Source organism: Oncorhynchus clarkii, chromosome 5 (genome assembly GCF_045791955.1).
Source record: "Oncorhynchus clarkii lewisi isolate Uvic-CL-2024 chromosome 5, UVic_Ocla_1.0, whole genome shotgun sequence".
Lineage (NCBI taxonomy): Eukaryota > Metazoa > Chordata > Actinopteri > Salmoniformes > Salmonidae > Oncorhynchus > Oncorhynchus clarkii.
The window spans coordinates 89731263-89759038 of NC_092151.1; the positions used below are offsets into that span (position 1 = coordinate 89731263).

Here is a 27776-nt window from a genome sequence, read left to right on the forward strand (position 1 = left end):
GCAAAGTGGCTCTAACCAGAATAGAAAGAGGAGTGGGAGGCCCCGGTGCACAACTGACCAAGAGGACAAGTACATTAGAGTGCCTAGTTTGAGAAATGGACGCCTCACAAGTATTCAACTGGCAGCTTCATTAAACAGTACCCACAAAACAGCAGTCTCAATGTCAACAGTGAAGAGGCGACTCCGGGATGCTGGTCTTCTAGGCAGAGTACCTCTGTCCAGTGTCTGTGTTCTTCTGCCCATCTGTTCTTTTTATTGGCCAGTCTGAGATATGGCTTTTTCTTTGCAACTCTGCCTAGAAGGCCAGCATCCCGGAGTCACCTCTTCGCTGCAATATAGAACATAGTCAAAATAAAGAAAACCCCTTGAATGAGTAGGTGTGTCCAAACTTTAGACTGGTACTGTAAGTATTTGAAAATTGTTTTGTTTATTTATAGGAAGTTATTTGAAAATACTTTTAAATACTTAAAATAGAGGTAGCTGATTTGGCCACATTCTTTTTACGATTTAGTTAAGAGAGGTCTCGCTGATAGTTTTTGCCATTTTTGCCATGTAATTCATGGGTTCAAGTCGTAGGTCTATTTGAAATCTCTTAGCTGTTATGTCCTTAAAGTTAAGGTCATATTGAATGGGAATGAAGAGCATAAAGATCTGACACGGCTCACAGGGATAGCTAGGCTTGGCCTTTACACTACTGGTTCTCTGAACTAGTGTCATCAGCCCTTACTCATGTAACATGCTACTGTACATAGCTCAGATACATCATATGCCTGACTAGGACTGTTACTCTATATGTGTGTGTGTGTGTGTGTGTGTGTGTGTGTGTGTGTGTGTGTGTGTGTGTGTGTGTGTGTGTGTGTGTGTGTGTGTGTGTGTGTGTGTGTGTGTGTGTGTGTGTGTGTGTGTGTGTGTGTGTGTGTGTGTGTGTGTGTGTGTGTGTGTGTGTGTGGGAGGGGGGTACTACTACAAATAGATTTGATTTGATTTAAATGGTTAATTATTATTATGACAGACCGATTTATAATTCACTGTATCACAATTCCAGTGGGTCAGAAAGTTGACTGTGCCTTTTAAACAGCTTGAAAAATTCCAAAAAATGATGCCATGGCTTTAGAAGCTTCTGATAGGCTAATTGACATCATTTGAGTGGTGTACCTGTGGATGTATTTCAAGGCCTACCTTCAACCTCAGTGCCTCAGTGCCATTTGAGAGGTGTACCTGTGGATGTATTTCAAGGCCTACCTTCAACCTCAGTGCCTCTTTGCTTGACATCATGGGAAAATCAAAAGAAATCAGCTAAGACCTCAGGAAAAAAAATGGCAGGATGAAGTCTGGTTTATCCTTGGGAGCAATTTCCAAACGCCTGAAGGTATCGGGTTCATCTGTACGACCGCGCAGTCGTCATACCGCTCAGGAAGGAGACTCGTTCTGTCTCCTAGAGATGAACGTACTTTGGTGCAAAAAGTCAGGAATTGTGAAAAACTGAGTTTAAATGTATTTGGCTAAGGTGTATGTAAACTTGTATGTAGACTTCAACTGTACACTTGCTAACATGCTGAGACCAACTGTAAGTAAGTGTAAGTCGGAAGTTTACATACACCTTAGCCAAATACATTTAAACTCAGTTTTTCACAATACCTGACATTTAATCCCAGTAAAAATTCCCTGTCTTAGGTCAGTTAGGGTCACCACTTTATTTTAAGAATGTGAAATGTCAGAGTAATAGTAGAGAGAATGATTATTTCACCTTTTTATTTCTTTCATCACATTCCCAGTGGGTCAGAAGCTTACTTAAATACACTCAATTAGTATTTAGTAGCATTACCTTTAAATTGTTTAACTTGGGGTCAAACGTTTCGGGTAGCCTTCCACAAGCTTCCCACAATAAGTTGGGTGAATTTTGGCCCGTTCCTCCTGACAGAGCTGGTGTAACTGAGTCAGGTTTGTAGGCCTCTTTGTTCGCACACGCTTTTTCAGTTATGCCCACAAATGTTCTATGGGATTGAGGTCAGGGCTTTGTGATGGCCACTCCAATACCTTGACTTTGTTGTCCTCTAACCACTAGGGTAGCCTAGTGGTTAGAGCGTTGGTCTAGTAACCGGAAGGTTGCAAGTTCAAACCCCCGAGCTGACAAGGTACAAATCTGTCGTTCTGCCCCTGAACAGGCAGTTAACCCACTGTTCCTAGGCCGTCATTGAAAATAAGAATTTGTTCTTAACTGACTTGCCTAGTTAAATAAAGGTAAAATAAAATAAAATTATGCCATTTTGCCTCAACTTTGGAAGTATGCTTGGGGTCATTGTCCATTTGGAAGACCCATTTGCGACTAAGCTTTAACTTCCTGAGATGTTGCTTCAATATATCCACATAATTATGTTTCCTCATGATGCCATCTATTTTGTGAAGTGCACCAGTCCCTCCTGCAGCAAAGCACCCACACAACATGATGCTGCCACCCCCGGGCTTCAGGGTTGGGATGGTGTTCTTTTGCTTGCAAGCCTCTCCCTTTTTCCTCCAAACATAATGGTGGTCATTATGGCCAAACAGTTCTATTTTTGTTTCATCAGACCAGAGGAAATTTCTCCCAAAAGTACGATCTTTGTCCCCATGTGCAGTTCCAAACCGTAGTCTGGCTTTTCTATGGTGGTTTTGGATCTGGGGCTTCTTCCTGGCTGAGCGGCCTTTCAGGTTATGTCGATATAGGGCTGTGGATATAGATACTTTTGTACCCGTTTCCTACAGCATCTTCACAAGGTCCTTTGCTGTTGTTCTGGGATTGATTTGCACTTTTGATTTCTATTTTCTGGAATATTCCAAGCTGTATAAAGGCACAGTCAAATTAGTGTATGTAAACTTCTGACCCACTGGTGATACAGTGAAATAATTGTTGGAAAAATGACTTGTCATGCACAAAGTAGATGTCCTAACCGACTTGCCAAACTATAGTTTGTTTTGAGTGGTTTGAAAAACGAGTTTTAATGTCTCCAACCTTAGTGTATGTAAATGCTGAAACCAGAGACATAATATGCCAGTTGAAAGTATTCTGATTTGTGTTTTTCCAAGAACCACAAAATCCAGTGCTAACAGATTCCCCACTCTCCATTTCCTCCTTCTCCTCCCTACTCCTCCAGATATCCAGGAGTTTTATGAAGTGACCTTACAGGAAGGCCAGACATCTGTAGAGCCAGTCAAGCCTGCAGAGCCCCCAGCTCCCCCTGTCACCCTGTGGGACTTCTCCAGCCTTCCCTCCCCCTCTACAGCTGTCACCTCTGACACCCTGCCCAGCAGCCTTACGTCCAGCATAGAGGTAAGCAAACTTTATAGCATTGTGATAAGTACTTATTTGCACCTTGTTTGGTAAAAGCCCTGTTTATATTTTGCCCAAATCTGGCAACCCACTCCACTAGAACGGATGTGATATAAAGCCAGGCTGCTGCTCACTGTTCCTATAGGTTTGCTGTGGCAACTGGCAACCCGTTCACTGTTCCCATGCTCTATGTTTCTGGCTGTGTGCCCAGTTACCATACATTGCACTTTGCGTGTTTAGGCTTAGGTTTTAGTCTTGAGTGTGTGTGTGAGAAAATGCTGATCCTCCTGTATAATTAATGTACACCACAGTAGTGTGGCTACAGTACTGCTGGCTGTCTTTGAGATGAGATGATGTGGAGCATACGCCCCTCCTGGTCCTCTGCCCCCTCCTGGTCCTCTGCCCCCTCCTGGTCCTCCATCTACTACACCCATACTGTGGTTCTACCATAGAAATGGAATCCATAGAAAGGCCTTGGAACCTCTAACCTTGGCAATGTGACTGGCAAACTCATGGATACACTCCCAATGGCTGCCTGTCCACTAGGCCTGACCTGGTTTAGTCGGCTGGTGGATTGTTTGGTCATTGGCTGTTGATCGACAGCGTTTTATTTTTTTTATCAAGTGGTCACAAGTATTATATATTTATTTTTTATGGCACACGAGACGGCTGTCTGATTTCCGCCTGTCGGAGTGGACTAATCCGTTGCTGCGGCGTGGATGGTACAGTCCATCACTCTAAGACAGGCTTCGGCAACGTAAGGCCCATTCCACTAGAACGGGGATGGTACAGTCCATCACTCTAAGACAGGCTTCGGCAACGTAAGGCCCATTCCACTAGAACGGGGATGGTACAGTCCATCACTCTAAGACAGGCTTCGGCAACGTAAGGCCCACTCCACTAGAACAAGGTATTTGCCTTGGCGTGCCCCCCCCCAAAAAAAGTATAAAAATGAGTGAAATTGTATTTGTTTTTCGATAAATGGCTACTGCTTTGGACTGTGTCTTGGGTGTGATTTGAAATGTTGATTCAATAAGGAGAGTGTGACTAAAATGGCCAAGGCACATATCTCTTTGATTGTTAGGGTCTATCACTTCCCTATTACTTATATCACCAGTAGTATGTTTACCGTCCATTCCCATCATTTCTAATCTACACTGTTTGTTTGGTTACGTTAATTTCTGTTAATGCATTCGATATATCATTATTACAATTGTTTACCGTTCTCATTGTCCGTGTGAACACTTTGTTTGAGCTCACTATGCTACATTTGTGAGAAACAAGTTTTTGGTTCATTACATTTTACGAGTTTTGTCTATTTATTAATTGTCTGATAGTCTTTCTGATTGTCTCACCGCCACTAATGAGCTGTGAAGCTTCTGAGTGATTTTTTTATTCACCTCAAACAGCAAGTAAACAAAGTCTGTTTTTACATCCATTGAGAATGACAATAGTTCCCTCAATGTATCTGAAACATCTTTCCAGCTCTCTCCCTTTCAATAACCACCGAGCCTCGACGAGAAAAATGTAATGCTCTGATCCAGTGGAAACGTCATAAAATACCTGATTACTTCTTATCCTTTGCGCAAATAAAGCTGTGTCTGTCAGGAGCTCACTGGTGCTGGAAACCAAAAACTAAGGGCCCAGAATAATGAATACAATGTTGCAAGTTTGCTAGTGTGAGCTGTGGGCTGGACCCAGGTGATAGTTGACTTAATACAATGTTGCAAGTTCATTGTTGACAGGCGGAGTAGGAAGATTAATGCAATTAAAAGAACATGACAAACAAACCTCCATGTGTAGCCAGTGTGATTTGTAGGATATTTATTTTTTTATCTGTATATTTTCTACCTGCAATGTTTTTATTTATTGGCTTTATGTAGGCCATTTTTTTACCTAGTTGGCAATGGGACATAAATACGTTATTATTTAAATTAAGCGGTTCCACTAAAATATGCATATGAAAATCATAACTGGCATGCAGATCGTTAGAAATAGGAAGGTAAATTGGCACTTCACATGACAACGGTTGCCGAACCCTGGTGTAGCCTATTACAGGCTACTTCAGGAGCATAATGGCAGAATCTGTGAAGAGGAGGGTTGGGTCGGGAACAGTTTTTCAAATTTAGAATTGTTATCTAGATCTCTGGCTCCCTCTTGAGTCATTTTTGTACCATAATTACGATTTCAAACGGTGTGCTTAAAGCCTCAGACAAGCTCAGTGCATATAGTTGATTTTATTCAAACGCGTGTCTATATATGGAAAAATCATTGTTTTAAAAATGTCAACCAATTGATGGGTTGAAAGAACAAGACAATTCTCAATCGACCAAGAGGTGACATCATTGAGGCCTGTTCTATGGATTCTATTTCTATGGTTTCTACCATACAGCGGCTATGCATTCCTGTCCTGTCTCTGTAGGTCTCTCTGTCAATCATACCAAACTATCTGTGAAAGAGACATCGGACGCTTCCTTCTGAGAGGTGTCCCGTCCTCCCGTTATCTCATCTTGAATTCTCAGGAAGTGTTACCGTTGTCCTTTAATAATGAACCTTTTTGTATTGAGAGAGAGAAAATGGGGGGGTTATAGCCATAGATATAGCACCCTGATATTAGACTTTGTGGTTATATCTGTTCATCTTCGTGTGGCATCACAATAGTTAGGCACAACTATTAAGCCGCTTGGAAGAAATGTCATTGTGTGTTCATGCCTGATATCAGCCAGTGAGTTTGTTCTGTGTTGCTGCTTTCTATTCATTGATATTTTATTTTAGCAATATATGCTGGAGCCTTCAAGGTACTGAGTCTGAAAGTGATTTGCAGTCACCACCCATGTCAGCTTGGTAATAGTCCATATTCTCATATTTGATTTTGCAATGTCCCTGTTTAATTGTTCAAGTTGTGGGTAATATTTCTCTGTAAGACCTTATTTTAGTTAAAGTTTAAGCTATGTTTTAAAGGATATCTTTTCATGGCAACGTCTTTGTTGAAATGAATTGATTGTCTCTCTCTCCCCTCCTCCCTGTCAATAACCTGGCCTTGGTAGGACTCTCCCCTCCTAACAGAAATACTCCTTGTGCTAGGAAAATCTTTTTCTGCCGAGTTCAGGCACGTAAGTACTCTGTTTAGACGAGGTGTGTTCTGTTCTGTCACTCCATGCCTATCTACAGGTCAATCAGAAACTATTCAGGCCCCTTCCCTTTTTCCACATCCACAGAATTATTCTAAAATTGAATAAATGTTTTTTTTAAATCCACATCACACTACACTACAATACCCCATAATGACAAAGCAAAAATAAGTTGTTTTTTTAATGTTTGCAAATGTATTAAAATAACAAAACGCATATACCTTATTTATGTATGGATTCAGACCCTTTGCTACGAGACTCGAAATTGATCTCAGGTGCGTCCTGTTTCCATTGATCACCCTTGAGTGTTTCTACAACTTGATTGGAGTCCCACCTGTGATGAATTCAATTGATTGGACATGATTTGGAAAGGCACACACCTGTCTATATGTCCCACAGTTGATGACAGTGCGTGTCAGAGATAAAATCAAGCCATGAGGTTGAAGGAATTGTCTGTAGAGCTCTGAGACAGGATTGTGTCAAGGCACAGATCTGGGGAAGGGTACCAAAACATTTCTGCAGCATTGAAGGTCCCCAAGAACACAGTGGCCTCCATCACTCTTAAATTGAAGTAGTTTGGAACCAACAAGACTCTTCCTAGAGCTGGCAGCCCTGCCAAACTGAGTAAATGGGGGAGAAGGGCCTTGATCAGGGAGGTGACCAAGAACCCGATGATCACTCTGACAGAGCTCCAGAGTTCCACTGTGGAGATGGGTGTCCTTCTGGAAGGTTCTCCCGTCACTGCAGCACTCCACCAATCAGGCCTTTATGGTAGAGTGGCCAGACGGAAGCCACTCCTCAGTAAAAGGCACATGACATGTCTCTGAATGCCCTTAAGTTGCCCAACCAGAGCCTGGACTTGAACCCGATCGAACATCTCTAGAGAGACCTGAAAATATCTGTGCAGTGATGCTCCCCATCCAACCTGACAGAGCTTGAGAGGAGCGTTACATACACAGAGAGGTTAGAGAGGTTGGAGCAGGAGACTGTTATATACACAGAGAGGTTGGAACAGGAGTCTTGTAGCGTCATACCCCAAAATACTTAAGGCTGTAATCACTGCCAACGGTGCAGTGAAATGTCTAAAAAAACTGTTTTTGCTTTGTCATTATGGGGTATTGTGTGTAGATTGATGAGAGGGGAAACGGATACATTTTATAAGAAGGCTGTAACGTAAGGAAAATATGGAAAAAGTCGAGGGGTCTGAATACTTTCCGAACTCACTGTATCTGCCTCATGGCATGATGTCATCCAGTCACTCACCGGGCTCTGATTTCTGGTAGATTCCATATACTCCTGGTACCATTTCACTCCTGGTCTCGGTCCCCGAAATGTCATTGTCCCATTCGTCCACTCTTACCTAGGCCTACACCAGACTTAGTGCCTCTGATAACTGGACATGTTTTTAAATGTGTCATTACCTAGCACATCTCTTACTTGTAGTTAAGAAGAAGGGGTCGCCACACTTGCTGCAAATGAGTTCTGCTTTTCCATCATCTATCAGTGTTAGTCAGTTTTTGTCCCCGTTTGCTTTCTGCGGCTGTTGTGTTAGCGTTGCTAGTGAGGGAGGGTGGAGGGAGCCAATGAGGAGTCTGTCCACTCTGGGCTTAGCGTTGCTAGTGAGGGAGAGTGGAGGGAGCCAGTGAGGAGTCTGTCCACTCTGGGCTTAGCGTTGCTAGTGAGGGAGAGTGGAGGGAGCCAGTGAGGAGTCTGTCCACTCTGGGCTTAGCGTTGCTAGTGAGGGAGAGTGGAGGGAGCCAGTGAGGAGTCTGTCCACTCTGGGCTTAGCGTTGCTAGTGAGGGAGAGTGGAGGGAGCCAGTGAGGAGTCTGTCCACTCTGGGCTTAGCGTTGCTAGTGAGGGAGAGTGGAGGGAGCCAGTGAGGAGTCTGTCCACTCTGGGCTTAGCGTTGCTAGTGAGGGAGAGTGGAGGGAGCCAGTGAGGAGTCTGTCCACTCTGGGCTTAGCGTTGCTAGTGAGGGAGAGTGGAGGGAGCCAGTGAGGAGTCTGTCCACTCTGGGCTTAGCGTTGCTAGTGAGGGAGAGTGGAGGGAGCCAGTGAGGAGTCTGTCCACTCTGGGCTTAGCGTTGCTAGTGAGGGAGAGTGGAGGGAGCCAGTGAGGAGTCTGTCCACTGGGCTTAGCGTTGCTAGTGAGGGAGAGTGGAGGGAGCCAGTGAGGAGTCTGTCCACTCTGGGCTTAGTGTTGCTAGTGAGGGAGAGTGGAGGGAGCCAGTGAGGAGTCTGTCCACTCTGGGCTTAGCGTTGCTAGTGAGGGAGAGTGGAGGGAGCCAGTGAGGAGTCTGTCAACTCTGGGCTTAGCGTTGCTAGTGAGGGAGAGTGGAGGGAGCCAGTGAGGAGTCTGTCCACTCTGGGCTTAGCGTTGCTAGTGAGGGAGAGTGGAGGGAGCCAGTGAGGAGTCTGTCCACTCTGGGCTTAGCGTTGCTAGTGAGGGAGAGTGGAGGGAGCCAGTGAGGAGTCTGTCCACTCTGGGCTTAGCGTTGCTAGTGAGGGAGAGTGGAGGGAGCCAGTGAGGAGTCTGTCCACTTCTGGGCTTAGCGTTGCTAGTGAGGGAGAGTGGAGGGAGCCAGTGAGGAGCCTGTCCACTCTGGGCTTAGCGTTGCTAGTGAGGGAGAGTGGAGGGAGCCAGTGAGGAGTCTGTCCACTCTGGGCTTAGCGTTGCTAGTGAGGGAGAGTGGAGGGAGCCAGTGAGGAGTCTGTCCACTCTGGGCTTAGCGTTGCTAGTGAGGGAGAGTGGAGGGAGCCAGTGAGGAGTCTGTCCACTCTGGGCTTAGTGTTGCTAGTGAGGGAGAGTGGAGGGAGCCAGTGAGGAGTCTGTCTACTCTGGGCTGTGCCTTTAGGGAAGTCATTTGACGGCTTCATGCTCCACAGAACACCATCTGAGATCCAGACTGTTGGAATATTCATATGTTTAGACCTCCCTGAAGGTCACTGGGTCTCTAATATTTACCTGCTGACATCCTCTCGTTTTTTTTATTTTAATATTGAGGTCCGGGAGCTTTCCATGCGTTTAGTTGATACATGACGTATATAGAGAATATTATGTTTGACAGAATATTACATTGGAAATTAGCAACATCGCAAATGTGTGATTTGAGTGAGTTTCATTGTAACCGATTCCATTGAGGGGTGATTTTTCTTCCAACTCGATAGGTTGTTAAAGCTGCCCGTTATGACGAAAGCATTCCTTGATTAGCACAGTTTTAGACCAGCAGCAGCCTAGAGAGTTTTCATCTAAATAATGAGACTGTAGGGGTTAAGAATACACCAGCGCCCTACACATCATCCTACACTACTGTGGGGTTCTGTAGCCCACATGGCTCTGACTACCTGCGCTGAAATGATGTGCGGGTGGGAGCGCAATGCTCCTGTGAACGCGCCAGCCTATCGTGCGCGTTCGTAGCTACTTGAGCGGCTATTATCAGTGGAAGCGAATGGAGCATCCTCTTTTATCCACTCATGCCCGCCCCTCCGTTAACCTGCGAAACAAAGGACGCTGACCTCACCATGGAAGGACTTTTGACTCACGGAGGCGGTGTGTGCTGTGCCGACTACACGCGGTAGTTGTGTGATCGTAAGGAGCTCGTGGTGGATCATTATGAGATGCTGAGCGGTCCGGGGCTGCTGCAGTGTTCGGGAGAATGGACTGCCTATGCATTGTTACCACCAAGGTAAGCAAGCTGGAGTTGCATGTCTGGTAGTTGACCAGATGCGCGCAGAGAGAGCGCATCGTTGATTTGAAGTAGTGGATTTTTTTTTTCTCCAGTTGGCATGCTTCATAATAAAGGAATTAACCATCACAAACCAGCTTAATCTGATTTGTCACAGCTCGAGTACATTTGATATTTTATACATAAATACACAGGTGCTCAATTAGCCTAATGGCATGTTTGTTGTAGGTAACAGGATTGGCAGTTAATCTGTAGGCTATTTACCAGGGCTTTTCAAAGGATTTTTGTTTGCTTTAACAAAGTCAGTAATACTGCATAACACCAACAGCGGGCTTGAAAGTTATTGGACTTTGATCGATTTCATTAGAGGATTCTCATGATGCTGATTAGTCAAAGTAGCCTATATAGCCTATCTGAGGGGAGATTATTCAAATTATTTGTTTGATAAAGTTAGCAATTAATAATAATAATTCCCAGATAGATGGGAATGAAAAAGGGTATTTGGTGAATAGTCCCCACTGGGTTGCTTTGCCAAGGTCATTTTAAACAGATCTACATATCTCAAACAGTTTCTTTTAGAGAATTGGATTGTCACAGAGATATACTGTACATACGGACATGCATTTAATGTAGTCTCGACAGTGCCTACTGTTTGTTGTCTGTCCCTCATCCCGAGGTGGCGACCTCCTCACCCTACCTTCCTTCCTTCCTTCCTTCCTTCCTTCCTTCCTTCCTTCCTTCCTTCCTTCCTTCCTTCCTTCCTTCCTTCCTTCCTTCCTTCCTTCCTTCCTTCCTTCCTTCCTTCCTTCCGTCCTTCCTTCCTTCCTTCCTTCCTTCCTTCCTTCCTTCCTTCCTTCCTTCACCCCTTCCTTCCTTCACCCCTTCCTTCCTTCCTTCCTTCCTTCACCCCTTCCTTCCTTCCTTCCTTCACCCCTTCCTTCACCCCTTCCTTCCTTCCTTCCTTCCTTCCTTCCTTCCTTCCTTCCTTCCTTCCTTCACCCCTTCCTTCCTTCCTTCCTTCCTTCCTTCCTTCCTTCCTTCCTTCCTTCCTTCCTTCCTTCCTTCCTGTGTTACGGTACCCCACATTTACTGTTATTTCTACATCAGATCAATGTTTGTAGCTCTGCCTCCGCCTCTCTGAGTGAGGCTGATATTGGGTTGGTGGCTCAGCAGTCCCTTCAAAGGACTGGGTGGTCCCAGGGTGTGTATGAATACTTTATTAGGCTGGCTAGCAGCGGGGGCCATCTCCTCCCCAGCACTCGTTAGTCTTCCCCAGCCCTGCTCTGCCCTGCATGAGTAAGGTCAGCCAGGCCCACAATCACTAAGGCCCTGTGGCCCAGTTCAACCGGATCAGAAATAACTTTTTTCTAAATCACTTTATACATGGTTACGAGAACAGGAATATGGACGGCGGTGTCTGCCGCTGATTAGGCGAATACCCGGGGTATTCAGCATGACAGAAATGCTATGGCATGTTTTCAAACTACCGGTAGTTTCGTTGGGAACATACTGTATATAAAGTGGTCTGTGCATTTGAACAACAGCCTAAATACACCTGTTACACTTTTGCATGTAAAACAATGTAATCACCACTACTGGACACGATAACACCGTTTTGAACAGATTACCAACTATTTAGGAGCAGCCGGTGACGAGCACAGGGAGAATGAAACGATCACACATGCGACAAGTGACAACACATGATCTTAATGTGGATAGCGAGAGCATAATGCCACAAAGCATGAGGATCTGCCTAGTTAACTTTCATTCTGAAATAACTTAATATTTCAGCATTTGAGATATGAGATCAGAGAGAGAATTGAAATCTGGATACCGCTAGCTAGCTGCTAATCAAAGAAAAACAAATCTTAAATTTCATGCCGCCCCCCCATAGCAAACAGTGTAAAAGTTGCAAGTGCAATCGAACCACTGGGTCGGTAGGCCCTGGCGCTGATGCTGGCAGAGTAGTAGGTAACTCAATGTCTTGTTTTAACTATATATATTTTTGAAAGAGTAAAATGTACACACATTTACTACACGTTTTATGAGTATTGTAAACATAATCCCTGAATTGTCTGTGTACGCAACGCACGCACGCACGCACGCACAGTGGGGCAAAAAAAGTATTTAGTCAGCCACCAATTGTGCAAGTTCTCCCACTTAAAATGACGAGAGAGGCCTGTAATTTTCATCATAGGTACACTTCAACTATGACAGACAAAATGAGAAAAGAAATCCAGAAAATCACATTGTAGGATCTTTAATGAATTTATTTGCAAATTATGGTGAGTTGTGGGCAGTTGATCTATATGTATGTATGTATATATATTACATTACCGTTCAAAAGTTTGGGGTCACTTGGCAATGTCCTTGTTTTCCATGAAATAATGCTTGAAATGAGTTGCAAAATTAATAGGAAATATAGTCAAGACGTTGACAAGGTTATAAATAATGATTTTGAATTGAAATAATAATTGTGTCCTTCAAACTTTCGTCAAAGAATCCTCGCATTTGCGGCAATTACAGCCTTGCAGACCGTTGGCATGCTATTTGTCAATTTGTTGAGGTAATCTGAAGAGATTTCACCCCATGTTTCCTGAAGCACCTCCCACAAGTTGGATTGTCTTGATGACCGTATGGTTCGTAAGAAGTGCTCAAGTTGCTCCCACAACAGCTCAATAGGATTGAGATCCGGTGACTGTGCTGGCCTCTCATTGTAGACAGAATACCAGCTGACTGCTTCTTCCCTAAATAGTTCTTGCATAGTTTGGAGCTGTACTTTGGATAATTGTCCTGTTGTAGGAGGAAATTGGCTCCAATTAAGCACCGTCCACAGGGTATGGCGTTTCAAAATGGAGTGATATCCTTCCTTCTTCAAGATCCCTTTTACCCTGTACAAATCTCCCATTTTTACCACCACCAAAGCACCCCCAGACCATCACTGCTTCCACCATGCTTGACAGATGGCGTCAAGCACTCCTCCAGCATCTTCATTTTTTTCTGGGTCTCACGAGTGTTCTTCTTTGTGATCCGAACACCTCAAACTTTCCAATCTTCCAGTGTCTGTTCTTTCACCCGTCTTAATTTTTTCTTTTTATTGGCCAGTCTGAGATATGGCTTTTTTTTGCAACTCTGCCTAGAAGGCCAACATCCCAGAGTCGCCTCTTCACTGTTGATGTTGAGACTGGTGTTTTGCAGGTACTATTTAATGAAGGTGCCAGTTGAGGACTTGTGAGGTGTCTGTTTCTCAAACTAGACACTCTACTGTACTTGTCCTCTTGCTCAGTTGTGCACCGGGGCCTCCCACTCCTCGTTCTATTCTGGTTAGAGCCAGTTTGTGCAGTTCTGTGAAGGGAGTAGTACACAGCGTTGTAAAAGATCTTCAGTTTCTTGGCAATTTCTCGCATGTAATAGCCTTCATTTCTCAGAACAAGAATAGACAGACGAGTTTCAGAAGAAAGGTCTTTGTTTCTGGCCATTTTGAGCCTGTAATCGAACCCACAAATGCTGATGCTCCAGATACTCAACTAGTCTAAAGAAGGCCAGTTCTATTGCTTCTTTAATCAGCACAAAATGTTTCAGCCATGCTAACATAATTGCAAAAGGGTTTTCTAATGATCAATTAGCCTTTTTAAAATGATCAACTTGGATTAGATAACACAACGTGCCATTGGAACACAGGACTGATGGTTGCTGATAATGGACCTCATAAAAAATCAGCCGTTTCCAGCTACAATAGTCATTTATAACATTAACAATGTCTACACTGTATTTCTGATCAATTTGATGTTATTTTAACGGACAAAAAGCTTTTATCTTTTTTTCTTTCAAAATAAGGACATTTTTAAGTGACCCAAAACTTTTTAACAGTAGTGTATATATTTTTAAAATAATACATTTTAATTTTTTTTGACCAATCATAAGTTTGGTGGCTTCCCTGATGCCCTAACGGTCAGACACCCTCTAACAGCTAGAACTCATAGGGGTTTTGACTTGTGAAGATGAAGGCTTCCGCCTACTGTTTTGGAGTCTGGTTCTACTCTGTTTCTTCCTGTCTGGGGAGTTGATCTATTCTACTGTGTTTCTTCCTGTCTGGGGAGTTGATCTATTCTACTGTTTCTTCCTGTCTGGGGAGTTGATCTATTCTACTGTTTCTTCCTGTATGGGGAGTTGATCTATTCTACTGTGTTTCTTCCTGTCTGGGGAGTTGATCTATTCTACTGTGTTTCTTCCTGTCTGGGGAGTTGATCTATTCTACTGTGTCTGGGGAGTTGATATATTCTACTGTGTTTCTTCCTGTCTGGGGAGTTGATCTATTCTACTGTGTTTATTCCTGTCTGGGGAGTTGATCTATTCTATTGTGTTTCTTCCTGTCTGGGGAGTTGATCTATTCTACTGTTTCTTCCTGTCTGGGGAGTTGATCTATTCTACTGTGTGTCTTCCTGTCTGGGGAGTTGATCTATTCTACTGTGTCTGGGGAGTTGATCTATTCTACTGTGTTTATTCCTGTCTGGGGAGTTGATCTATTCTATTGTGTTTCTTCCTGTCTGGGGAGTTGATCTATTCTACTGTGTTTCTTCCTGTCTGGGGAGTTGATCTATTCTACTGTGTTTCTTCCTGTCTGGGGAGTTGATCTATTCCACTGTGTGTTTATTCCTGTCTGGGGAGTTGATCTATTCTACTGTGTTTATTCCTGTCTGGGAAGTTGATCTATTCTACTGTGTTTATTCCTGTCTGGGGAGTTGATCTATTCTACTGTGTTTCTTCCTGTCTGGGGAGTTGATCTATTCTACTGTGTTTGGGGAGTTGATCTATTCTACTGTGTTTGGGGAGTTGATCTATTCTACTGTGTTTGGGGAGTTGATCTATTCTACTGTGTTTCTTCCTGTCTGGGGAGTTGATCTATTCTACTGTGTTTCTTCCTGTCTGGGGAGTTGATCTATTCTACTGTGTTTGGGGAGTTGATCTATTCTACTGTGTTTGGGGAGTTGATCTATTCTACTGTGTTTGGGGAGTTGATCTATTCTATTGTGTTTCTTCCTGTCTGGGGAGTTGATCTATTCTACTGTGTTTCTTCCTGTCTGGGGAGTTGATCTATTCCACTGTGTCTGGGGAGTTGATCTATTCCACTGTGTCTGGGGAGTTGATCTATTCTATTGTGTTTCTTCCTGTCTGGGGAGTTGATCTATTCTACTCTGTTTCTTCCTGTCTGGGGAGTTGATCTATTCCACTGTGTTTCTTCCTGTCTGGGGAGGGGAGTTGATCTATTCCACTGTGTTTTTCTTCCTGTCTGGGGAGTTGATCTATTCCACTCTGTTTCTTCCTGTCTGGGGAGTTGATCTATTCTATTGTGTTTCTTCCTGTCTGGGGAGTTGATCTATTCCACTCTGTTTATTCCTGTCTGGGGAGTTGATCTATTCCACTTCCATCTTGTCTTGCTCTTCTGGTATTAAGACCCATACATGAGGGCTATAAATGACACCCAGGGTTTATAAATAAGGCCAAGGCACTTTTTGTTGAAATGCTTTTGTACAAAGTGATATAAAAATGGAATGTTTATGTATTTGGTATAATTGGGTGTACTAAAGACAATGCATCACATTTGTTATTACAGAGATAATCTTTCTGGAAAAAAAAAAAACCCAAGATGGGTGATTGAGGTGTGACGTAAGTACAGTAACAGAAGGCCCATGTTTTCATTCCCACTTCAATGTGTTGCTCCTGAGGCAATCCCCTGGCTGTTTACTCCATCCATGCTTCTGTTGAATGGGAGACACAGACCGAGAGAGAGCTGAGTAGGAGGACTGAGTTGAGTTAATCTGTCAGGCAGTACAGTATGGTACAGGCGGTGGGCAGACGCAGGCACCAGTACTCATGGAACACTATATGAAAGGTGTCCTGCATGGCTGTTAAATCACACTGCTCTCGCTCCTCTCCATTACGCTTTGCAGGCCAGGCAGCATGGGTCCCCTCCCCACACTGAATAACAAACTAATGTAGTGTTTAGCCCACAGCCAGCGCACAGCAGTAAATTAGATGGAGTGGCCGGGACTAGCTTGTTTTACATTAATGTAGATGTACTAAACCAGCTGTGTGTATGGTTCTGTTTGTTTGTATCCCAATGTTCACACAGTCATTATATATTTACCCTGTTTTCTCCCCAATTTTGTGGTATTCAATTGGTAGTTAATCTTGTATCATCGCTGCAACTCCCGTACAGACTCGAGAGAGGTGAAGGTCCAGAGCCATGTGTCCTCTGAAACACAACCCAACCAAGCCGCACTGCTTCTTGACACAACGCCCACTTAACCCGGAAAACAGCCACACCAATGTGTTGGAGGAAACGTCATACAACTGGCGACTGTGTCACCTTGCACTGTGCCCGGCCCGCCACAGGAGTCGCTAGACCGCGATGGGACAAGGACATCCCTGCCCGGACAAACCCTCCCCTAACCCTGACGATGCTGGACGATGGGTCTCCCGGTCGCGGCCGGCTGTGACAGAGCCTGGACTCAAACCAGAATGTCTAGTGGCACAGCTAGTGTTGCGATGTAGTGTCTTAGACCACTGGGCCACTCCCAAGGCCCTACAGTGGATTCATACATCTACACGCACTATACAGAACGCTATACAGAACGCTGTACAGAACGCTGTACAGAACGCTGTACAGAACGCTGTACAGAACGCTATACAGAACGCTATACAGAACGCTATACAGAACGCTATACAGAACGCTGTACAGAACGCTGTACAGAACGCTGTACAGAACGCTGTACAGAACGCTGTACAGAACGCTATACAGAATGCTATACAGAACGCTGTACAGAACGCTATACAGAATGCTATACAGAACGCTGTACAGAACGCTATACAGAACACTATACAGAACGCTATACAGTAGTTTGACTTAACTTCTAATTTTACAAACATTTTAACCTACTGAATGCAATTGGTTAATTGTGTTGTACAGTCGACGCTCACCTGGTCAGTTGTAATTATTACGTCTTTGAACACAAACGTGTCCTAGACTATATCTCTTGAGACTAGTAAGACATAAAAAGACTCCTAATTAGCCTCAGTAGGGAAAGTGTGCTATTAAAATAATCTCCAGTCAGTCTGGTGCCTTGGCATGTGAGAGGTGCGTGACCCAGTCATCTTTGTGATCCGAGGGAAACTGGACAACATCTGGACCACCTCTGTTCTGCCCTGGAGGAGAACTCACTCTACTGGAACTCCAAGGTTGTGACTGAGATGTTACCCTTCCCCCGCTCTGACTCCGTCCTCCATCCTGATTCGTGACCTTCCCCAGAAAGATAAACGGCCTCCTCTCAGAGGACATACGGTGGTGTTGTTGTCGGTGTCCCATCTGGCCATGCTAGAAAGGATTAAACTATGGCAACATGTCATCTAAACTTATCCTAACCTCACCCCCAACCTTGGTCCTGGGGTCTGAGTTAAGATCCAGAAAACCGTTGCATCGTCAGTCTTTCTAGATTGGTCATCTGTTGTAAGGACCACCGGATGGCTGGAGTCGGGAGCCTATGAGAGAGATCTCACCTAGAACGACGAGAGGTTGTATGACCTGTGTAGCTCAGAGAGAGAGAGAGAGAGAGAGAGAGAGAGAGAGAGAGAGAGAGAGAGAGAGAGAGAGAGAGAGAGAGAGAGAGAGAGAGAGAGAGAGAGAGAGAGAGAGAGAGAGAGAGAGAGAGAGAGAGAGAGAGAGAGAGAGAGAGAGAGAGAGAGAGAGAGAGAGAGAGAGAGAGAGAGAGAGAGAGAGAGAGAGAGAGAGAGAGAGAGAGAGAGAGAGAGAGAGAGAGAGAGAGCTAAAGGACATTGAGGAGTCGTGTGACTGAATGTCTAAAATACCCCTTTTCTTTAACTTGTATGAGTTCAGAGTTGTTGACCACTTTTCATTCTGTTATCAGTCGTTTATCACTCAGTGGGAGGTCAGTCGATTATCGCTCCGTGGGAGGTCAGTTGATCTGCCTACAGACGGAGCCTTTTAATAACTTCCTGTACGCCTGTGTGTCTGTCTGTCGTTGACCAACGGGACAGCTGCAATCCGTCGCCACAGTCAGCTTGTTAAGCTAAAACTGGAGTCATGAGAACCCAACCACCGGAGCTGAAGGGACAAACAGATAGTGGCAGGGACCAACAGGCTGAAGGGACCAACAGGCTGAAGGGACAAACGGATAGTGGCAGGGACCAACAGGCTGAAGGGACAAGCAGATAGTGGCAGGGACCAACAGGCTGAAGGGACAAACGGATAGTGGCAGGGACCAACAGGCTGAAGGGACAAGCAGATAGTGGCAGGGACCAACAGGCTGAAGGGACAAGCAGATAGTTCCAGGGACCAACAGGCTGAAGGGACAAACAGATAGTGGCAGGGACCAACAGGCTGAAGGGACAAACAGATTGTCCCTGTTGTTCCATGGCACTATCTGTTGGTTCTTTCAGCCTGTTGGTCCATGGAACTAACAGATCATGTCAGGGACCAACAGTCTAAAGGGACAAACAAGTGTGTAATTCGAACCGTGGCTGCCCCAGTTCATCTCTCAAGATCAGCCACTTCAATAATCCACCTCTGACACGCAGACAGGACAATCTTAGCTCATCCATTATCCAATCACAGGCCTCCCCTGATAAAAACACTTCCTTTACAGTAAGGTAAAACCTAGAGATTTGTAAGGAGCTTGTGTGCGTGATTGCGTGATGTCAATGCGCTTTCTGTGAACTTACGTGACACCACAGTGCCTGTAGTCAAGGACAGAAACTGTCCTCTCTCTTCTCTACTGCAGTGTTTCTCACTCACTTCCTCTGGGGATTTCAGTCGGGCTTCACATTTTTGTTCCATTCCACCACTTGCACACCTGCTGTTTAACGTGTCAACATGTCATCAAGCCATTGATTATGTGTATGTGACAAATAAAATTTGATTTGATTGATTTGATTTGATTAGTTGAATCAGGTGTAGAACAACATTGTGCACCAGATGAGGGGGTCCTTAATACCTCTTAAGGATCTAACTGTCTGTAGCTCAGGACCTGATGCAAGGATATACATATTCTTGATATAATTTGAAAGGAAACACTTTTGAAGTTTGTGGAAATGTGAAATTAATGTAGGAGAATATAACACATTAGATCTGGTAAAAGATAAAACAAATAAAACAACTTTTTTTATTATTTCATTTATTTGTATTTTTTTTGTAACTTTGAAATGCACAGAAATCCTCTGAGACATGCTCTGTTGCATCTCCCTCTGCTGTATTTGTCAGGTTGTGCGCGCGCGGGGGGGACGACGGGGGGGGGGGGGGGGGGGGGTGACTGCCCCGTCTAGAACAACTGGGGAAACACTGCACTACAGATACAGTAATGCTGAGTGTCCTGCGCCCACATCCTCTGCTGATGAGTTTTTTTTCTCAGACACACTGAACGCCAATTAGCCTAGAGAAAATGCTGACAGCTCCTAGTCTTAGGAGATCAGGCTATTGTGAGTTAGACTTTTTTTATTTTGGCCACAGGGTTTGCTATTTTTAGGATGGTTCAAGCCTAAAAGAAACCTGGGCAGCATTGTTGTGAAGCGGTCGTTACGGACGTTTGTTGAATAGTAACGTTGAGGGACTGATTGTATTGAATAGTAACGTTGAGGGACTGATTGATTGTATTGAATAGTAACGTTGAGGGACTGATTGATTGTATTGAATAGTACCGTTGAGGGATTGATTGATTGTATTGAATAGTAACGTTGAGGGACTGATTGTATTGACTAGTAACGTTGAGGGACTGATTGATTGTATTGACTAGTAACGTTGAGGGACTGATTGATTGTGTTGAATAGTAACGTTGAGGGACCGATTGATTGTATTGAATAGTAACGTTGAGGGACTGATTGTATTGACTAGTAACGTTGAGGGACTGATTGATTGTATTGACTAGTAACGTTGAGGGACTGATTGTATTGAATAGTAACGTTGAGGGACTGATTGTATTGACTAGTAACGTTGAGGGACTGATTGTATTGAATAGTAATGTTGAGGGACTGATTGTATTGAATAGTAACGTTGAGGGACTGATTGTATTGACTAGTAACGTTGAGGGACTGATTGAATTGTGTTGAGGGACTGATTGTTGAATAGTAACGTTGAGGGACTGATTGATTGTATTGAATAGTAACGTTGAGGGACTGATTGATTGTTGAATAGTAACGTTGAGGGACTGATTGATTGTGTTGAATAGTAACATTGAGGGACTGATTGTGTTGAATAGTAACGTTGAGGGACTGATTGTATTGAATAGTAACGTTGAGGGACTGATTGATTGTATTGAATAGTAACGTTGAGGGATTGATTGATTGTATTGAATAGTAACGTTGAGGGACTGATTGTATTGACTAGTAACGTTGAGGGACTGATTGATTGTATTGAATAGTAACGTTGAGGGACTGATTGATTGTATTGAATAGTAACGTTGAGGGACTGATTGATTGTATTGACTAGTAACGTTGAGGGACTGATTGTTTTGAATAGTAACGTTGAGGGACTGATTGATTGTATTGACTAGTAACGTTGAGGGACTGATTGATTGTATTGAATAGTAACGTTGAGGGACTGATTGTATTGAATAGTAACGTTGAGGGACTGATTGATTGTATTGACTAGTAACGTTGAGGGACTGATTGATTGTGTTGAATAGTAACGTTGAGGGACCGATTGATTGTATTGAATAGTAACGTTGAGGGACTGATTGTATTGACTAGTAACGTTGAGGGACTGATTGATTGTATTGACTAGTAACGTTGAGGGACTGATTGTATTGAATAGTAACGTTGAGGGACTGATTGTATTGACTAGTAACGTTGAGGGACTGATTGTATTGAATAGTAATGTTGAGGGACTGATTGTATTGAATAGTAACGTTGAGGGACTGATTGTATTGACTAGTAACGTTGAGGGACTGATTGAATTGTGTTGAGGGACTGATTGTTGAATAGTAACGTTGAGGGACTGATTGATTGTATTGAATAGTAATGTTGAGGGACTGATTGTATTGAATAGTAACGTTGAGGGACTGATTGTATTGAATAGTAACGTTGAGGGACTGATTGTATTGTATTGAATTGTAACGTTGAGGGACTGATTGATTGTTGACTAGTAACGTTGAGGGACTGATTGATTGTGTTGAATAGTAACATTGAGGGACTGATTGTGTTGAATAGTAACGTTGAGGGACTGATTGTGTTGAATAGTAACGTTGAGGGACTGATTGTATTGACTAGTAACGTTGAGGGACTGATTGATTGTATTGAATAGTAACGTTGAGGGACTGATTGATTGTATTGAATAGTAACGTTGAGGGACTGATTGATTTATTGAATAGTAACGTTGAGGGACTGATTGTATTGAATAGAAACGTTGAGGGACTGATTGTATTGAATAGTAACGTAGAGGGACTGATTGATTGTATTGAATAGTAACGTTGAGGGACTGATTGATTGTATTGAATAGTAACGTTGAGGGACTGATTGTATTGAATAGTAACGTTGAGGGACTGATTGATTGTATTGAATAGTAACGTTGAGGGACTGATTGATTTATTGAATAGTAACGTTGAGGGACTGATTGTATTGACTAGTAACGTTGAGGGACTGATTGATTGTATTGAATAGTAACGTTGAGGGACTGATTGTATTGACTAGTAACGTTGAGGGACTGATTGTATTGTATTGAATAGTAACGTTGAGGGACTGATTGATTGAGTTATCAGAATAGGGTAGCGACTGAATAGGTTATCCCTGGTTTAGTCTGGGGGAATCGTGTTAGTTAATGCCTCGGCACCAGGCTCAGAGGGTTGGAAGGGCCTGGAACGTCAGTCACGTCCGTCACCCAGGTTCTTAGAACCAGTCAGTTACACGAGGACACTGACAGATGGGGAAGAGAGAGAGAGCGCTAGCTTTTGAATGGAAACTCACGCTTTTCTTAAGCCAACTGGTAACTGCAGTTTTCTGTATCATACTCTGTGTTAAATAATGCAACAGAAGTACCCTGCGTCCTCTCTGGCCCTTTTTTTTGTTGATTACTTTGGTATTCCTGTGCTCCAACAGAGCAAACGTTTTACCCTTAAGCTTAGCCTCTTAAGCTCTAAGAAATAAGAAGCTTACCTTTACGCTGTAATTGTCTTTGGAAATACCTATTTTAGAGAGTCAGAGAATTGGTAGGAGCTTGGTAGCGTGGGTTTTTTGACAGGTACTCGTGGTAACAGCAGGATGCATTGCGGAAGCCAGCCAGCCGTCCATCCAGCCAGAGATATATATATATAATCCAGGGGAATTTTCATGATTGAATATATTAATCTGAGCCTGGGAGAGAGGGGAGGGGTGGAATAGGGTCAGCGGTGCACTGTGGGCAGAGTTACTGTGAGTGGGTCTAAGGGAATAATCAACAACAACAACACCTTTTTATTACATCGCCATGGAGGACCAGAGGAGTGACAGAGGACGCAATGTAAAGTATACCTTCTGTTTGACGCTGGTGCGTTGTTGAGTTATGGCGGTTCAGGAGATATTTTACGGGGCTGTGGGTTGTTACTCTTATACCCAGGGCTGTGGGCTGTTACTCTTATACCCAGGGCTGTGGGCTGTTACTCTTATACCCAGGGCTGTGGGCTGTTACTCTTATACCCAGGGCTGTGGGCTGTTACTCTTATACCCAGGACTGTGGGCTGTTACTCTTATACCCAGGGCTGTGAAATGAAATGCTGAATACAACAGCTGTAGGTAGACTTTACAGTGAAATGCTGAATACAACAGGTGTAGTAGACCTTGCAGTGAAATTATGAATACAGCAGGTGTAGTAGACCTTACAGTGAAATGCTGAATACAACAGGTGTAGTAGACCTTACAGTGAAATGCTGAATACAACAGGTGTAGTAGACCTTACAGTGAAATGCTGAATACAACAGGTGTAGTAGACCTTACAGTAAAATGCCGAATACAACAGGTGTAGGTAGACCTTACAGTGAAATGCTGAATACAACAGGTGTAGTAGACCTTACAGTAAAATTATGAATACAACAGGTGTAGTAGACCTTACAATTAAATGCTGAATACAACAGGTGTAGTAGACCTTACAGTGAAATGCTGAATACAACAGGTGTAGTAGACCTTACAGTGAAATGCTTAATACAACAGGTGTAGTAGACCTTACAGTGAAATGCTGAATACAACAGGTGTAGTAGACCTTACAGTGAAATGCTGAATACAACAGGTGTAGTAGACCTTACAGTGAAATGCTTAATACAACAGGTGTAGTAGACCTTACAGTGAAATGCTGAATACAACAGGTGTAGTAGACCTTACAGTGAAATGCTGAATACAACAGGTGTAGTAGACCTTACAGTAAAATGCTGAATACAACAGGTGTAGTAGACCTTACAGTGAAATGCTGAATACAACAGGTGTAGTAGACCTTACAGTGAAATGCTTAATACAACAGGTGTAGTAGACCTTACAGTGAAATGCTGAATACAACAGGTGTAGTAGACCTTACAGTGAAATGCCGAATACAACAGGTGTAGTAGACCTTACAGTGAAATGCTGAATACAACAGGTGTAGGTAGACCTCACAGTGAAATGCTGAATACAACAGGTGTAGTAGACCTAACAGTGAAATGCTGAATACAACAGGTGTAGGTAGACCTTACAGTGAAATGCTGAATACAACAGGTGTAGGTAGACCTTACAGTGAAATGCTGAATACAACAGGTGTAGGTAGACCTTACAGTGAAATGCCGAATACAACAGGTGTAGTAGACCTTACAGTGAAATGCTGAATACAACAGGTGTAGGTAGACCTCACAGTGAAATGCTGAATACAACAGGTATAGTAGACCTTACAGTGAAATGCTGAATACAACAGGTGTAGTAGACCTTACAGTGAAATGCTGAATACAACAGGTGTAGGTAGACCTCACAGTGAAATGCTGAATACAACAGGTACACTAGACCTTACAGTGAAATGCTGAATACAACAGGTGTAGTAGACCTTACAGTGAAATGCTGAATACAACAGGTGTAGTAGACCTTACAGTGAAATGCTGAATACAACAGGTGTAGTAGACCTTACAGTGAAATGCTGAATACAACAGGTGTAGTAGACTTTACAGTGAAATGCTGAATACAACAGGTGTAGTAGACCTAACAGTGAAATGCTGAATACAACAGGTGTAGGTAGACCTTACAGTGAAATGCTGAATACAACAGGTGTAGGTAGACCTTACAGTGAAATGCTGAATACAACAGGTGTAGGTAGACCTTACAGTGAAATGCCGAATACAACAGGTGTAGTAGACCTTACAGTGAAATGCTGAATACAACAGGTGTAGGTAGACCTCACAGTGAAATGCTGAATACAACAGGTATAGTAGACCTTACAGTGAAATGCTGAATACAACAGGTGTAGTAGACCTTACAGTGAAATGCTGAATACAACAGGTGTAGGTAGACCTCACAGTGAAATGCTGAATACAACAGGTACACTAGACCTTACAGTGAAATGCTGAATACAACAGGTGTAGTAGACCTTACAGTGAAATGCTGAATACAACAGGTGTAGTAGACCTTACAGTGAAATGCTGAATACAACAGGTGTAGTAGACCTTACAGTGAAATGCTGAATACAACAGGTGTAGTAGACCTTACAGTGAAATGCTTACTAATAACCATCAAAACCGTTTAAATAGGCCTATATTCCTTTTAGGATTTTATCAACTTTACCTAATAGCGGGAGTGTGATTGTAAGCATTTGTTTTGCTAACTTGGTCTGTGTATTGAACTTTCTACATCTCCTCTTTCCAACTGTGCTTTGATGCTGGAGCGGCTAACCGCTAGCTGTGCGGGGGTGGAGAGTGATGCTGGAGCGGCTAACCGCTAGCTGTGCGGGGGTGGAGAGTGATGCTGGAGCGGCTAACCGCTAGCTGTTCAGGGGTGGAGAGTGATGCTGGAGCGGCTAACCGCTAGCTGTGCGGGGGTGGAGAGTGATGCTGGAGCGGCTAACCGCTAGCTGTGCGGGGGTGGAGAGTGATGCTGGAGCGGCTAACCGCTAGCTGTGCGGGGGTGGAGAGTGATGCTGGTGCGGCTAACCGCCAGCTGCGTGGGGGTGTGGAGTGATGCTAGTTTATTTCATACCATCATTTACGCATGCCATGTGATCAATGCGGGGGTGTGTAGTGATGCTGGTTTATTTCATACCATCATTTACGCATGCCATGTGATCAATGAGCATGTGTCTGGTTTCTCTGTCCTGTTAATGTTGACGGGAGCACACACAGAAGTAACTAGCCTGCTTCTCAGTCGTTTTTATTCCACCTCAACACAGGAAGTCAAAGAAGTCCGTTTTGGTTTTTATACATCCATTCAAATTATAATAGTTCCTCACCGTATTTGAAAAACTTTCCTAAAACGCTCCCCCCTACGATAATCAGCGTCGCTGATAAATAGGCTATGGACAATGTTGCGTGTATTTGTTTCTATTGTAATGATTGTCAGTTCCATCTTCATACTATAGCTACCCCTTTTATACTTCCTTGTCAGTTCCATCTTCATACTATAGCTACCCCTTTTATACTTCCTTGTCAGTTCATTCACTTCTTCTAGAAAGCCTAAGGTAGGCTTAGTTTAAAAAAAAATACATTTTAAGGAAAGTTTGACATCAAATCAAAATCAAATCCAATGTATTTATATAGCCCTTCGTACATCAGCTGATATCTCAAAGTGCTGTACAGAAACGCAGCCTAAAACCCCAAACAGCAAGCAATGCAGGTGTAGAAGCACGGTGGCTCGGAAAAACTCCCTAGAAAGGCCAGAACCTAGGAAGAAACCTAGAGAGGAACCAGGCTATGAGGGTTGGCCAGTCCTCTTCAGGCTGTGCCGGGTGGCGATTATAACAGAACATGGCCAAGATGTTGAAATGTTCATAAATGACCAGCAGGGTCAAATAATAATAATCACAGGCAGAACAGTTGAAACTGGAGCAGCAGCACGGTAACTTTGATTTACGGTGGTGTGCGTCTTTTAGTTGGCTGATTCTTTCTATAGGCCTATATGTCCATTCAGAAAGTTTCCTAAAGTAGCCTGTCTGGACTCCAGAAGTATATCCATGTTAACAGGTGTACAAACATAATTGTGACCTTCCCTTTTTTTTAACCCCCCCCCCCCCCACCCCCACCCCACCCTCGAACGGTTTTGCCGTTGATCGTGTACATTGGCAATTACCGTAACCTCAAATTCCAAGACTGTCACTGCCCTACTTTTACCAGAGACAACCAATGATGTTAGCACATCTAGCGAGTTCCCTGAAGGGTAAACCAATGGTTTGAGCACATCTACTGAGTTCCCTAAAGGGTAAACCAATGGTTTTAGCACATCTACTGAGTTCCCTAAAGGGTAAATCAATGGTTTTAGCACATCTACTGAGTTCCCTAATGGGTAAACCAATGGTTTGAGCACATCTACTGAGTTCCCTAAAGGGTAAACCAATGGTTTTAGCACATCTACTGAGTTCCCTAAAGGGTAAACCAATGGTTTTAGCACATCCACTGAGTTCCCTAAAGGGTAAACCAATGGTTTTAGCACATCTAGCGAGTTCCCTAAAGGGTAAACCAATGGTTTTAACACATTCACTGAGTTCCCTAATGGGTAAACCAATGGTTTTAGCACATCTACTGAGTTCCCTAATGGGTAAACCAATGGTTTTAGCACATCTACTGAGTTCCCTAAAGGGTAAACCAATGGTTTTAGCACATCTACTGAGTTCCCTAAAGGGTAAACCAATGGTTTAAGCACATCTACTGAGTTCCCTAATGGGTAAACCAATGGTTTTAGCACATCTACTGAGTTCCCTAAAGGGTAAACCAATGGTTTTAGCACATCTACTGAGTTCCCTAAAGGGTAAACCAATGATGTTAGCACATCCACTGAGTACCCTAAAGGGACAACCAATGGTGTTAGCACATCTACTGAGTTCCCTAATGGGTCAACCAATGGTGTTAGCACATCTACTGAGTTCCCTATATTACATTTATGTAATTTAGCAGACACTCTTATCCAGAGCGACTTACAGTAGTGAATGCAGACATTTTCGTTCTGGTCCCCCGTGGGATTCACATATTACATGTTGTTAAAGGCTTGATGTTGTTTTGTGTCAAATTGTTGTTAAGATAATTTTTTGTTATGCTGTTCAGCCAAAATAGTACATTTGTCAAATAGATTTATTGTGAATGATCGAGTCGATTTAAGGCAGCCCACCACACTTCTCTGATTCAGCGGGGTTGGATTAAATGAGGAAGACACATTTCAGTTGTACAACTGACTAGGTATCTCCCTTTCCATATATGTGTGGCGCAAATATGCCTTGAGATTTTGTTGGTTACTCAACTAAACTGTCTCTTCTACTATTTGAATGGTTTTGAACAGTCTTTTAATACAGATCTGTCCCTATCGTCCCTTCTGATCCAGACAAATGTTGATAAGCTTTCTACCCTTCATTAGCTGTATGAAGCCCTGTCCTGGCAAGGCTGGCGGAAACTCCTTGTGACACAGCACAGTGTCAGGGGAGTAACGTGCAGTGTATGGCGCTTGTGTCATGTGACGTGCAG

The 27776-nt window shown here is 43.5% G+C and overlaps 1 protein-coding gene across 16 annotated transcripts in view; it reads left to right on the forward strand.

The window, feature by feature from the left end:
* The window catches only part of LOC139409536 (disks large homolog 1-like), a 314749-nt gene that overhangs the window by 25181 nt on the left and 261792 nt on the right, over positions 1-27776 (forward strand). For 15 of the 16 annotated variants that reach the window (XM_071154818.1, XM_071154819.1, XM_071154821.1 and 12 more), the window contains exon 3: positions 3132-3307. In XM_071154818.1, coding sequence (XP_071010919.1) covers positions 3132-3307 — 176 coding nt within the window. Of the gene's footprint in view, positions 1-3131; positions 3308-21923; positions 22628-27776 lie in introns of those variants that run through there. The other variant, XM_071154832.1, reaches the window with a different exon arrangement.